Raw genomic sequence first — 14,218 nt, 5'->3', positions numbered from 1 at the left:
CTGGAAGTGGACGGCTCTTCGAACCAGCCACCAGGGTCGAAGGACGAATTGCTGTCTTGTTGTGAGCCTTCACGAACATGGCTTGTGATGGCACTGCAGCGACACTCACGCCGGTCGATAGGCCTTCCCGCACCAGATGTCAACCCCTGCAGGATTGTTGAACTGGGCGGCCGCTTGATTTATGGCCAGGAGCAAGATCAGCAGAGAGGGCCATGTCGATTTAGAACGACGCCACATCATCGTGCCTTTGAGAGCATTTTCGTTAACAGGTCTGAGATGGCCACAAGACCCCAACCAGTCTGGAGTAGCGCATCATGGTTTCTAAGGTGTTGGCGCGCAATCTTATTGACAATCAGGGTCTCCATGGTTGGTTGCATCGTATCGTCTGTCTGCGTACTTTCGACGAGCGCTGATGAACGTTACATGGCCCCTAAGCCCTGCCGGAACAGCCCAGCGCTTGACTCCACAGATATGGAGAGATCAGGGGTTTGGAGAGCCATGTTTGCAGGGCGACTCCGTTCGGCTCACCTGCCCATTCTCCTGGCCGGGATGCCGCCCCGAACGCTGCGTGATGAAGCCCGGCCTCGGTTCAGTTATGCCCGAAGACTCTGGGCGCCACCGTCTCTGCCGGCCTCAACCAACCCCAACCAACCACATGCACATCTGATAAGCTGCCGGTTGAAATCCAAGCAAGCTGCCCAAATGAACCCACCCGAGCTTATTAGTCAAGGTGGTTGAAGCCAGGCAGGCTCACACGGGTAGTTTGGCCATAATTACAAGGTTCCATCTCTTTCGGACCAGGTGGCAGACGGTTACTGTGTATTCCTGCTGGAAAGAGAGCCAATGTGCCCCTACGGACGGACGGGGCCCTCCCTGTCGACAGGGCTCTCCCAGAAGGCGGGCGGATTCGCTGTCTTCCTCCAAGACAGGTTGGTTGCAACCTGGCGCAACATGTACAATTCAAGATGATATATCGCTATAATTGGCGGCTGGCCGATTCCAGGTCGGTGGGTGAAACAGCGCGCCGCACACACGGCCGCGCAAAACGGCCGCGCGGAAATCCACCGGTGCCCACGCTTGCCCCCTGTTGGGCAGTTGCTCGGCGCTCCGACCCATCGTTGGGCCTGCCACCACCGCCCACCGCCAGCACTAACAGACACGAGACCCTTCTGTTATGTGCAAATGTTAGCTGGAACGTCAGCTTATGTGCCCCGAGTGTGTTTCCTTCCAGGGGGGCACCGTCCAGGGGGCGGTGCCCAACACCGCGACAGCCAACTCCATTGCTAGATTATGATCCATCTTTCTGAGCCTCTTGCGGCCGCCGTCATGCAGCCGTCAATCCTCGGTGGCTCGCTGGGATCGATCTGCACCTATTCCCGTCAGCCGCCTCTGGATGCCCGCACGCCATGTCTGCTAAAAGAAGACCTCGTTGGCCACCAACGCCAGATGCACCAAGTGGGCCACTGGAATGATGGACTTCAAGAAGACGAGAGGCTGCTCGTGAGCCCGCTGAGGTCCAGACCCACTCTAGACGTGCTTCTTTATGCATCAGCTCGGTAGGCGGGCATCAAACTGGCAGAAATTGTCAACATGGGGCTCCTCGATAAAATACGGCCCAGCAAAGGCGACAGCGCCAACATCAAGATCCGCGTCGACTCAAACCGCTGGGAGAGGATCCGGAGTGGCCTGTCCGACCTGGGCACAGGTATCAGACCATGGCTGCCACCACTCAACTACATCACCATTCATTATGCATACTTTCTGGTCGTCGGACTTGTCGCGACCCTTGTTTTCTGGGGCGCTTCTCATCCCGCCTTGAGCGTTGGCTTCTGGGACAGCATGTTCCTGGCCTTTTCTGCCCTGACCTCGGCCGGTCTGAACACGGTCAACATAAGTGGTCAGTACGACCATGATTCGGCGCGAACTTGGGAACGGACTGCTGACGTACTGTAGCAATGTCCACCGGCCAGCAGGTCATCTTGGCAACCCTCCTTATGCTCGGGAATCCGATCATGATATCAATTTTCACCCTAGTCTTCCGCATGTACATCTTTGAGAGACGCTTCAAGGATATCGTGCAGGCTGAAAGAGAGCGGAAGATGAAGGCGACTGGGGCAGTGGTCGGGATGGCCGGCGCCATGTTTGGCCTGCCAGTCATGTCTACATTTCGGTCGCGGGACAAGACTGAATCCAAATCACGGAAGTTTCGAAGTGCAATCACTCGCGATCGGGACCAAGCTAATGTGGCAGGCATGGGCACCAAGATTGCCGGGTCTCCCGAGACAAGCAAATCGTCAAAGTCAAAGTCACCAACACCAAGTGAACTGGCTGAGAAAAAGGCACAGGTTGACTTGGAGGCTGCGAAATCTCCGTTTCTGGCCCCACCAAAGGCGGGCTCTTCAGACATGCCTATGAGCCCCGGAGGGCGAAGCATCAAGTTCCTGGACCCTATTACTGAGGGCGAGCCCAGCCAAGCAACGGGACTTGGAGTCTCGAGTGCATACCAGCGTGGCAGCCCCCAGATGTCCAGGCAGAAATCCGCAGTCAGCCAAGACGCCGGGAGTCGGCGTCCAGCTCGATCGAACCAGGAGCAGTCCTTCAGCATCGACACATTTCTGAAACAGAACAAGGTCAATGTTGGACGGAACGGGCAGTTCCACAACCTGACAGCACGGGAACGGGAATACCTCGGCGGCGTTGAGTACCGCGCAATCAAGCTCCTCATCGCCACGGTGACGGTGTACTTCTTCCTTTGGCAGCTCCTCGGTGCCATCGCTCTCGGAGCCTGGATTGCAGTCAACAACCCTTCAGCCGCTGCAGAGAACGCACAGAACCCCTGGTGGACGGGTGTGTTCATTGCAATCTCCGCATTCAACAACGGCGGCCTGACCCTCTTGGATGCTGGTATCGCGGCGTTTGAGAGCGGGTGGTTCCTCTTGGTGGTCACAGTCTTCCTTATGCTCGCGGGCAGTGCGGCATTCCCTGCATTCCTAAGGCTGATCCTCTGGTGTATGGCTCAGGTGCTGAAATACGGCACCCAAGAGGAAGACTATGCTATCACGAAGGAGACCCTTGACTTCACGCTCAAATACCCGCGCCGAGTGTACACGATGCTCTTTCCCTCGAAGCCTACCTGGTTGCTCGTGGCGATGCTTGTTGTTATGGTGGCGGCAGACTGGATTGCGTTATTGGTCCTGAGCATCGGAAATTCGGCCCTCGACACGGACCCCTCGGGCGAGCGAGTATTCAACATGCTTTTCCAGTCAATTTGTAAGTCCTGTCCTTGATACGGCACATGTGTTTACACTTTCGCTTACCATCTTGAAGCAATTTGGTCCGGAGGCTTCGCTATCATCAGCCCGTCCGCTGTCTACTTTGACATTCAGGTGCTCTGGCTGGTCATCATGTACCTGGAAACATATCCAGGAACCATCACCATGCGAAACTCGAACGTTTACGAAGAGAGGTCGCTCGGGATTTACGCAGGAGACGATGAGCCTGCCAGCGACGAGAAGCCGGACCCTGGAAAAGAAGACACTGCCCAGTTTGCTGCCCAGACACTGCTGTCCGTGCCACAACAAGGCAACAATGGACCGTTCTCCCCCACCTCGGCCTTTTCCCAGACCTCGAACATGTCCACCCGCTCCATCAAGAAACTTGCTCAGGTTGGCCGACGTGGGACAGCCTTTGTCGGACGCCAGATCCAGCGGCGCATGACAGGCTTCCAAGGCGTGGGCGTCAGCGCACCAAAGAGGCCAGGTCGCGTAAACGGAGGTGCATCAAAAAGCACGTTCTTCCACGTCACGCCCAATCCCGGTTCCTCTCCATCACCGTCCAATTCGTCTTCGGCAACAATCACATCCATATCTACTCAGAACGAAGGAGAAGTCGACCTTGTCTCGCAGCACGTAAGGAGCCAGCTCTCCCACGACATCTGGTGGATGGCCCTCGCCATGTTCCTCATTGCAGTTATCGAGACGAAACATAGCCTCCTTGACCCGGAGACCTACAGCGTGTTTAATATCATGTTTGAAGTTGTGAGTGGTTACACGAACATAGGACTGTCACTCGGCCTGCCAAATCAGGCGTATAGTTTTAGTGGAGGTTTATATACGGGCAGCAAGGTCGTCATGGTGCTGGTCATGGTACGAGGGAGACACCGCGGCTTGCCTGTGGCCCTGGATCGTGCTGTAAGGCTGCCAAAAGAGCAACTGGACGACGAGGAAGAGGAAGACGCCGAGATCAGAAGGGCTATAAGTCGGGACACTAGTGTGAGGAGTCGCGTGGTCAGTCGGAGAGTGTCTTTTGACGGGCCGTCGCCGTGAGACTTGGACATACCAAGGATTTACTTTTCAAGTTCGGTCTGCAAATTTCAATGGAGTTCACTTTCGCTGCTGCGCTTCAAACTGCAACGATGTCTTTTTTTTTTTTTGGTAATTTTTCTATTCATGACTTGAATAATTCATTCTCGCCCAGGTGGTTTCTTTCTGCAGAAAGCCTCAACTTGACGCTGGGGATGATGTTTTGAAAGCCTCGAGTACCACCACGACTGGAATTAAATACTCGAGACTGTGAGGAGAGAACGGCAGATACATTTGATCAAGTATCTGCCCCAAAGTTCCGGCTCGTGACACGGGCTGAGACAACACGCTGCAAACGAAGCTCGATGAGGGTGTAATGCTGCATCGTCTTGAAATCTGACAAAAGATCTGTACAGTGAGGAAGACACACAGTAACTGCAAGCATGCATTACACAAGTATATCGGTGTTCAATCAGTGCAGGTTTGTTTCTTTTCTGTCCAAGGTTTCGCGCCTGCAGATGGAGGCCATCCGTCCCCAGCGGGGCTCGATACTTCACGGAAGCTCCTTGGCAGCGCTTTAATCTGCTTGGCATCTCCATCATTGCAGTAACCAGCTACCGAATGCAGCAGCTGAGGTAGATAACTGAGACGGGCAGCACCTCATGCAATCTTTGACCCGCAGATCTTCGACCATGTCACCCTACCATGGGTCTCAGAGCGTGCGGAGATGATGCGGCAAGCATTGATGCCTATAAAAAGGCCGTTGCGCTGCGGTGCTTCTCTGAATGCCCTACCGAGCGGCAACAGCACAGCTACGAGCGGTGTCCAGCTCAGCCCTGGTGCCGTTGTTGGGTCTGGCAGTCCCTCTACCGCCCAGGGGGTGGCGTGCGTCTTCGACCTTACCAATACCGGCAAGCAGGCAGCAGGAGGAAACGTGACTTTGGGGCAGTATACTAAAAGCGACGTGTACCGGCTTGAGGCGGAAGCCGTAGGGGCCAGCGGCTGGAGGGCAGAGCTGCCCAATGAGCTTGCCGTGGCAGAGTTTGGAGCGAAGACACAGATTGTGGTTGCTGTTGCTGCGGCTGACAGTGCAGATACGGAGGCAGTAGTAAGATTGACTGCCACTTCCGAGTCTGATGGTAGTATATCAAGCTCGGCGGAGTGTACCGTCAGTCGACAGAGATCTTCTCGTTCTAGAATGCTCGCTAGTGGGAATGACTGTTCTATTCTTACACAACAAGACGCCATTTCTTGACTTCCCAACATCCACTCGTCAGCCGTGATCTCACAAAAGAATCCTTGCGTAGACGGCGGCCAAAGCCACGATCAATGAAATTGCCCAGAAGATGTGATCGAAAGAGACGGATTCGATCCAGACTTCCACGAGCAGTGGCATCATGTTAAGTGGGAAGCCACGCGGGAATGCCTTCCGTTGGCACTCGACCCTCCTGAGCAGATGCTGTTGGAGGTCCTCTATTTGAAGCACAAGTCTATGTCCAGCAAGATGTGTCTCGTGAACCACGTACAGCGTCTGCTTCTCCGTGTCAACCGACCATTCCCCATCACTGACTTTGATACTAAGATCGTGAGCAGCATAGTGGTAATTCGGAAGGAAGATCTCAGTAACCTGAGTCTTCCCAGTCGTTGGTCCGTGAGGAATGCTTTGCCATTCAAACTCGAACTTGAGAGTTCGTGGGTCCCAATGCGACCGGATCGGAATACCAGCAACCTTGGCTGCATACGGACGGGTCACGACGTCAAGAGTCCTGGCCCCGCGGTATAGTTCGTTGGTCTCGTGCTGCTCGTTGCGGTAGTCGACCATAGCGCTATCGCTAGTGACGATTGAAAAATCTTCGTCATTCCATCCATCGCCATGCTCGAAATCATTGATCGGATTATAATTCCAAAGGGTGAAGCCGACGAAGTTGTCTTCCATGGCGGAGATGAGGGCGTGCATCAGTTCTCGCTGGCTGTCGTAGTTCCCTGTTTTGAATGCCGTGCGTCCATTTACGTCAAAGGGGATGCCAACCTCCCCGATGAGTATCGGGAGCTGGCCGAGGAAGGCGTGGGCATGCCGCACGATATTGCGAAGCTGAGCAGTGTAATTATTGCGCAGGCCGGCCGCACCGAAATAGAGTGCACGTAGGATGAACATGCCCCTGGCCAGCCCCTGAACATTGACACTCATTGACGTGTGGACCTTGCTGAAGAGCACATTCAGGTCGTAAAAATGCGGGGCATAGACAAGGTTCTGCGGGCGATTCAGGTCGATGGTCGTGCTTGCCTGATGTCTTTTTTGCAGCAACTCACGATCCTCAGCCTGCCATGGCGGCATGAACTGGTTGGGCAGAGGCTCAACGAAGGAAAGGTGATTTTGGAAGCGGTTGGACACACGCTCTGTGAATTTCAACACGAATGGAGCATAGCAGTCTCTATACCACTCAATCTTGTGCGCCTCTCGACCAGGCCGTTGGTCGAAATCAAAGTATTCGCGTTGCAAAACAACGGCATGTTTCTTCCGCTCATCCCAGTCCCAGACGCCATGAGTACGCCAAACGCACTTGCCCATGCCTCGGGGCCTGTCAACAACAGGATTTGTGGCGGTCGCCGTCAGCCAGGCAGAACGACCCTTTGGATCGACCAATGTCTGATGGGACTGACGAGTCGGCCACGGCCACGATTTGACGTAGTATGGAACCTGTTGTGGGTAGCCACTCCCAAGCGCTAGTGACTGGGTGAGGGAAGGGAAGAATCCTATGTGCAGGTCTGTGTTGTAGTTCCAGCCGTGGAAGTTCTGCAGATTGATCAGGCCGCGGTCCGGCTCGTTCATGGGCTCGAAGCCCAGGCATGCCTCGAGAGACCCCACCTCGTCGGCGAGCCGGCCAAACGCCTCGATGAGGGCATCCTGGAGGAACTGCTGGATTGAGACCTCCTCGGCGTCACGTTTGCCATCCAGAGGTGACCGGAGACACTTGAGATGCGGTGCAAGGGCTTCACCGGCCCAGAAAAGCGTCGCCATGGTGGAGGCGGCCAGCTTCTGATTCCCAGACGGCCACACGAAGGGGCCACTCGGCTCCCGTTCGTTGGGCTGTGCTCTGGCTCGCCTCGCCTCGTCCTGTCCATGGATGTAGGCAGCGCCCGTGTCGGTGAAAGCCTCCATGTCGAGGCCGGCAGCCTCTAGGGTCCAGCCCGGGGCACCGCTCCCCCCACAGAACCGACTCCACACGTCCTGGTGGGCGCAGACGAAGCACTTCAGGCCGTACCTGGGCATCATGTCGATGAGCTGCCGGAGGTAGGCAACATAGTCCAAGTCCATGTCTGTGCTTGGGTTGGGGCCGGCGTGAGCAAGAGATTCCCACGTCACGAGCAGCCTGATCAGAGGTATTCCCCAGGCCTGCAGCCGCCGGAAATGGAGGGGTGCTTCCTCGAGTGGGAAGGGCCGGCCCGTAAAGTCGACGGTGCGGTGCTGGTAGAAGCTGTCGCTGTCCCACAGGTGTGTCAAGCCGTTTGGTTTGGTTGGCATCTTGCTTGCACCCGCGACGTTGAAGCCTCGCAGGCATACTGTCCTGCCGTATGCATCAACGAAGCGCCCATCTTGGATGCGGATTGGGCCACCAAGCGCCGCCTCGGACAGGTCCGCCGCCGAAAACGTGGTGTCCATGTGGCTATCGGGCTGAGACCATCCCAACTGGATTCCGGTGTGATTCGACTAAGGAGACCCTGGGGGTGTATAGGAGGAGTTCAAGCGGGCATTAAGAAATTCGGTCGCTGAGAACAAACGACGGGCACAACCACGCAGTCTGGCTACGCTCGGATGCAATTTGGCAGGCGTGGACTGCCACAGAAGTAAACCTAGTAGGAAAAGGAATGGCTGGTAAACATGCCAGTTGATTGAAAGATGAAGCCTTGCCCTCGTCGTTCCAGGTGGGCGTCTACTAGTATGTCAGACCCAGCTGTTTCCACGGTTGATTTCCCGGACGCTCTCCTTCCAACACACCTGGCCTGTTGCATCGTCGTCGGCAGTGGAGCCAGGCGAGTGGAGCCGCAGCGGAGCATTTTCTTGGCGACCCGGACAAACAAATGTCCATTTGCGGGTGTTGCGGGGACAGGGAGCCCCTGCTCAGACCCGGGGTGAGCATCTCCGGGGCAAAGCCTCCTCCACGAGCCGTGGGGGCCTGCTAACGGGAACGGTAGAGCCCCACTGATGCGCGGTTCGTCCACTAATAGGTACTGGCGTCTGTTTGTGTTATCGAACTTATCGGCCGCCGTGGCACGGCGTCCCTATAGCAAGAGATAAAGCAGAGATACGCATCCGAGTCAGCCAGTCAGGACGCCCGTGGTTTGCTGCAACATGCTGCTAATACAATCATCGAGCAATAAAGTGCACCCGATAGCTTATCTCTGTCCGATCTGACCGGTACATGTCAGCAAAGCTAGATGGCAAGGGCAAGGGCAAGCACTTGGGCCACCGCGGCGCCAGGCGAGGACCAGAAAGTATGATATGGGCATGGCTGGGCCCCCCGGGGGGGGGGGTCACAGAATTACATCAGGACGAGCATGTCCTCCTGCTGTAGCATCGAGGTCGCGCAGCTTCGAACCTTTTCCCCCCTCCCCCCTCAGGTCCTACTCAACGACATCCGCCGCAAAGTTACTGGAAGAGACTCGGCCTGTAATTCTTCACTGGAGGTACCCTCCGCAACGACAAGATGGTGAATGCTGCTTTGGATCAGAGCGTCGGCTATGGCATTGTCATTGGCCTGGGCGCCCTGTTTGCCGCAGGTATGTCTGCTCAACAGCCAGCTCAAGGGGTCCAAGACAGGAACGAGTGCTGACCATGACAGGCATGATACTCGTCACATTCATTCTGAGACGATATAACAGCGAGCTGCAGACATCTGAGATGTTCAACACCGCTGGTAGGACCGTGAAGTCGGGCCTGGTTGGATCTGCTGTGGTCTCATCGTGGACATGGGCAGCGACCCTTGTATGTGCCCCAGCCCGAAATACCCACAGTCACTGTCAGTCAGGCACGGCGTACTACCTAGGTAGTAGCCATACAGCTGCTGACTTGGAGGATAGCTGCAATCCACCGGCGTGTGTTACCGGTACGGTGTATCTGGTCCCTTCTGGTACGCCTCAGGCGCCACTGTTCAGATCCTCCTTTTTGCAACGCTCGCGATTGAGTTGAAGCGGAGAGCCCCCAACGCGCACACCTTTCTCGAGGTTATCAAGGCCCGCTACGGCACCATTCCACACGTTGTCTTCATGGTATTTGGCCTCGTGACCAATATCCTGGTCTCTCTTATGCTCATTGTCGGCGGCAGCGCGACGGTCAATGCATTGACGGGTATGCATACAGTTGCAGCAATCTACTTGTTGCCTGTCGGTGTGGTGGCATATACGCTCGTTGGCGGCCTCAAGGCGACTATCCTGACCGATTGGATCCACACCTTCATCCTGCTGGTCAATTATCGTCTTCGCCCTTACCGCCTATGCATCTTCTGATGTGTTGGGCTCGCCGAGCGCCGTTTACGATCTTCTAGTCTCGGCCGCCTTGGACCACCCTGTCGATGGCAACAAGGATGGGTCATATCTCACTATGCGATCCAAGGAGGGTGCGATCTTTTTCGTTATCAATATTGTCGGAAACTTCGGTACTGTGTTCCTCGACAACGGCTATTACAACAAGGCCATCGCCGCCTCTCCCGTCCACGCATTGCCTGGCTATATCCTCGGCGGGCTGTCTTGGTTCGCGATTCCTTGGCTGACCGCCACAACAATGGGCCTATCTGCTTTAGCACTCGAGTCAAACCCGCGATTCCCAACTTACCCTGACCGCATGAGTGAGGCAGACGTATCATCTGGGCTGGTACTTCCCTACGCAGCAGTCGCCCTGCTGGGAAAAGGCGGCGCAGTTGCCACTCTACTTATTGTCTTCATGGCTGTGACTTCGGCGACGTCATCTCAACTTATCGCCGTCTCCTCCATCTTTACATATGACCTGTATCGAACCTACTTCAAGCCGGAAGCCAGCGGGAAGCGCTTGATCTGGATGAGCCACTGCATCGTTGTCAGCTATGCCGTCTTTATTGCCAGCTTCTCCGTCGGGCTCCACTATGCAGGCATCTCTATGGGATACCTCTACCTAATGATGGGGGTCATCATCTCAGCCGCCGTCCTACCCGCGACGCTTACTCTCACCTGGTCTGGCCAGAACAAATGGGCTGCTTCTCTATCTCCCATCCTTGGCCTCACCTTTGCCCTCATCGCCTGGCTGGTTACAGCCAAGAAGGAGTGCGGCGATTTGGGAGTATTGTGCACAGGATCCAACAACCCAATGTTGGCCGGGAACGTGGTCGCACTGCTTTCGCCTGCTGTGATTATACCCATCTTGACCCTTGCGTTTGGACTGCAGCATTACGACTGGAAATCAATGATGCTCATTAGACAAGGGGATGACCACGACTTGGCTGTCGCGGCTCACCTTGACCTTGAAAACATTCCCGGTGGCCATGTCGAAACTTCAGCCGAGTTCGATGCAGAGCAGAAGAAGCTGTCAAGGGCGGGCAAGATCAGCAAAACAATGACCGTGGTCTTGACTCTTGCCTTCCTTATCCTCTGGCCGATGCCCATGTATGGCAGCGGCTATATCTTTAGCAAACAGTTCTTCACCGGCTGGGTGGTTGTGGGTATTATATGGATCTTCTGCTCCCTCTTCGCTGTTGGCTTGTTTCCAATATACGAAGGACGCAAGACGCTTGCAGAAACTACCAAGTGCATCATTCGCGACATCTCCGGCAACTACCATCCAGGTAGAATCCAACATTCGATTGAAGGCCAGGGAGAGAAGAGCGACCATGACGAAGCGAAGCAGGCGAAAGAACTTGGGGAGAAAGAATCTCCTGGAGACGTCACACCCACGGAGAAGTAGGCAACGGAAAATTAACGCTGGGAATATGGACCGTTACATATACGAACGAAGTTGAAGACTCGCAGTGGCGACTCTATTTTCGTCACCGAGGCTTTCGTCGGAAGCATGGAATATGCATAAGCCACCAGTCGAAGCCATGGCGGAGAGACTGGATAGGAAATGTGAAAGTAGAGTCGTAAAATTATAATATACCCTTTCGATTGAATATTGATGTAGTAATCAAGGAGATTTGCATTCCCATGGTTCACGTGTAGAATCTAGGTAATTCATCATATGGGATTTGGGGGGGGGGGGGGGACGGGGCGGGCAGCCTACAAGTTCGTCAACTGGTAACAAGCAGAGTAAACATGGAAAGAACTCGTCATAGCTAAAATTTCTCGAGATATCCCTAGGGACTTTTGACACTTTTTCATCGGGAGACACTTACGAACCTGACATGATTGGATTTCATCATCGGAGGTCGTTGTGCCTGGCCACACCGAGAGTCCGTTCACAAATGACTTTTATTCGTGCACAACTGTCTCATGACGGAACCTTGGCTGCACCCTACAATCATCCGAGTACGTATAAAAGCTTAGGTGGTGTGGAATCAGATGAACAAGGGTTGCGCCGATGCGAACTCGGGTCCTTCTTCGGTTGGAACTCAAAGCTCTAACAATCTCCGACTTTGAAGGTTTCATGTTCGTCCCATAACCTTCCCATGATCTTCTGCCGAAGTCTCCGTGCACAATCATCGGGTGTGCATTGGCCAAGACTTTTACGTTCCGTTCTGTTTCTCTGGTTCTGCACCGTGCTGGGCTCCCAAGGGCGAATTGCTTCTTTAGCCTCATGGGTCAAGCTCTACCCGGGCCGAGCTTGGATCTGCAAATAATTTGCTGGCATTTGTGACACACTTTTCGGCTCATAATGTTGGTTCATGCAGACATGCAGTCATTTAGCAGTAGTCACGCTTCCACATATACTGACGTCGGCAGCGAAATCTCCTTAGAGTTGACCATCAACGGTTCCATCTTCGTCGCCAGACGCCGTGTATATACACCTATCTGAATACGACCAGCCACCATCATGTATTTGCTAATCCTCCTTCTGCAAGTTGCTGTATCCTTCGCCGCATCACCCTTCGCGGTAGGTCCACAATGTCTGCCGGTGACTGCTGTGTGTGGCTGACGCTAGCATTTTAATTAGGGTCTCAACATCGCCGGCTTCGATTTTGGCTCTGATATACAGGGAAAGCACAATCTCAGCAGTGCCTTTGGCCCTGTGCTGGCCATAGGCAAGGGCAATAGCGATGGCGCAGCCCAGATGCAGCACTTCGTCCAAGAGGGGCTGAACACTTTCAGATTGCGTGAATATTTTCCAACCTCCACGCCGTCTAAGCTCGTAGGCTAATCCCATGGCGCAGCGACTACGTGGCAATTCATGATCAATAGCAACAATCTTAACGGCAGTGCTGTCAACGTTTCGGCCGGCGCCTTAGCGACATCGGACGGACAGCTGGACCAGAACAATACGGCGCAGTACAATGAGCTCGTCCAAGGATGTCTCGCAACGGGGTCCTACTGTATCATTGATATTCACAACTATGCGCGCTTTGAAGGGCAGGTCATCGGCCAGGGAGGACCAACGAATGAACAATTCGCGAGCTTGTGGTCACAAATTGCCAGCATGGTATGTATATACTCCCGAGGATCAATTGCATGCCCATATCCAGTGGTGAGCATTACTCAGGTACTGACGCCTGGTTCTGGCAGTATAAAAATGAATCCAGAGTCATATTTGGCGTGATGAACGAGCCTCACGATATTCCAGATCTCGCTCTGTGGGCCGACACGGTACAAGCAGCCGTCACTGCTATTCGAACGGCGGGTGCTACCCAGCAAATGATTCTCCTGCCGGGCACTGACTTCACCGGAGCTCAAACATTCGTCAGCAATGGATCTGCGGGGAACCTAAGTCGGGTTCACAACTTGGACGGGTCAAATGCAAGTCTCATATTTGATGTGCACAAATACCTGGACTCAGACGGGAGTGGAACGCATCTCGAGTGTGTTTCAGACCATGTGCAAGATACCTTCACACCTCTTGCGCGCTTCTTAGTCGCCAATGGCCGTAAAGCCATACTCAGCGAGACTGGCGGAGGCAATACCACTTCAGTAGGCGGCCTTCATCACCTTGCTGTCCAAGTATTCGGGACTGACTTTGCCCAGTGTATTACGGACCTCTGCAACGAACTTGCCTTCATCAATTCGAACACGGAAGCTTACATAGGGTATACCGCCTGGTCCGCCGGGGGCTTCTCGCCTCTCGACTACAACTTGACTTTAACACCAAAGGGCTCAGCTGGAAATTTCACTGATCAGGAACTTGCAAGCCGTTGTGTTATCGGCACCAGAACCGGATCGAACGCGACTGCAGGCAATGCCACAAAGGCCACGAGCCCATCACAGAACCCGCAATCCGAGTCCTCTCTGCCGCAGGTTGTGCTTGCTGCTGGTACGCAGAATGTCATTGAGGGTGGATGGATTGGAAGTATTCTAGCAGTGGCTGCGCTGGTATTTTTGTAGGACGAGTAACACACGAGATTAAGGGGACAGAAGATTGGCCCTATGAAATAATTTGTATTCTTTAGCTTGGCTATGTAATGTTTTTCAATGTCTATCGTATAATAAATTGTCCCGTCCGCCTTGTCTGGCCGGTTTCCAAACACTAATTGTCGATACGGGCTCGTGCATATTCAATAAGCCCGGGTCTGAAGCAGGATGACCTTGATCTATTTGACGAGGTCGAGACTCCATCCATGTTGAGATTTCATTTTCCTTCTCAACTGCTATTCCAATGCAAGTGCTCCTCTTCGGCAGGATCCAGTGAGGCTTCCAACCCGAACCCTTTCACAGGGATTGACCTTGGTCCAAGACAGCTTCGCCCCCTCAGCCATGCAAAGGCCAAGACAAACTCATCCCGTCCCGTCCCTTGACCGGTTTATTTC

The 14,218-nt window shown here is 54.3% G+C and overlaps 5 protein-coding genes across 5 annotated transcripts; 4 read left to right on the top strand and 1 right to left on the bottom strand.

The window, feature by feature from the left end:
• Positions 1-1,590: 1,590 nt before the first annotated feature.
• INS49_001974 (uncharacterized protein) lies at positions 1,591-4,325 on the top strand (the record flags this gene model as incomplete). Its single annotated transcript, XM_043162793.1, has 3 exons — positions 1,591-1,897; positions 1,954-3,270; positions 3,328-4,325. The coding sequence occupies 3 exons, from the start codon at positions 1,591-1,593 to the stop codon at positions 4,323-4,325; spliced, it is 2,622 nt and encodes an 873-aa protein (XP_043031299.1).
• Positions 4,326-5,586: 1,261 nt separating this feature from the next.
• INS49_001973 (uncharacterized protein) lies at positions 5,587-7,962 on the bottom strand (the record flags this gene model as incomplete). The annotated part of the gene is made up of 1 exon (XM_043162792.1): positions 5,587-7,962. The coding sequence occupies one exon, from the start codon at positions 7,960-7,962 to the stop codon at positions 5,587-5,589; it is 2,376 nt and encodes a 791-aa protein (XP_043031298.1).
• Positions 7,963-9,007: 1,045 nt separating this feature from the next.
• On the top strand, positions 9,008-9,806 carry INS49_001972 (uncharacterized protein; the record flags this gene model as incomplete). The annotated part of the gene is made up of 3 exons (XM_043162791.1): positions 9,008-9,080; positions 9,143-9,285; positions 9,381-9,806. The coding sequence occupies 3 exons, from the start codon at positions 9,008-9,010 to the stop codon at positions 9,804-9,806; spliced, it is 642 nt and encodes a 213-aa protein (XP_043031297.1).
• A 94-nt stretch (positions 9,807-9,900) lies between these two features.
• Positions 9,901-11,232, top strand: INS49_001971 (uncharacterized protein; the record flags this gene model as incomplete). The annotated part of the gene is made up of 1 exon (XM_043162790.1): positions 9,901-11,232. One exon carries the CDS (start codon positions 9,901-9,903, stop codon positions 11,230-11,232), a length of 1,332 nt encoding a protein of 443 aa, XP_043031296.1.
• Positions 11,233-11,728: 496 nt separating this feature from the next.
• On the top strand, positions 11,729-13,796 carry INS49_001970 (uncharacterized protein; the record flags this gene model as incomplete). The annotated part of the gene is made up of 5 exons (XM_043162789.1): positions 11,729-11,792; positions 12,326-12,357; positions 12,418-12,577; positions 12,635-12,900; positions 12,984-13,796. 5 exons carry the CDS (start codon positions 11,729-11,731, stop codon positions 13,794-13,796), a joined length of 1,335 nt encoding a protein of 444 aa, XP_043031295.1.
• Positions 13,797-14,218: the final 422 nt, after the last annotated feature.

Source organism: Diaporthe citri, assembly GCF_014595645.1.
Source record: "Diaporthe citri strain NFHF-8-4 chromosome Unknown scaffold_1, whole genome shotgun sequence".
Lineage (NCBI taxonomy): Eukaryota > Fungi > Ascomycota > Sordariomycetes > Diaporthales > Diaporthaceae > Diaporthe > Diaporthe citri.
This window is presented reverse-complemented; position numbering and strand designations above follow the sequence as displayed.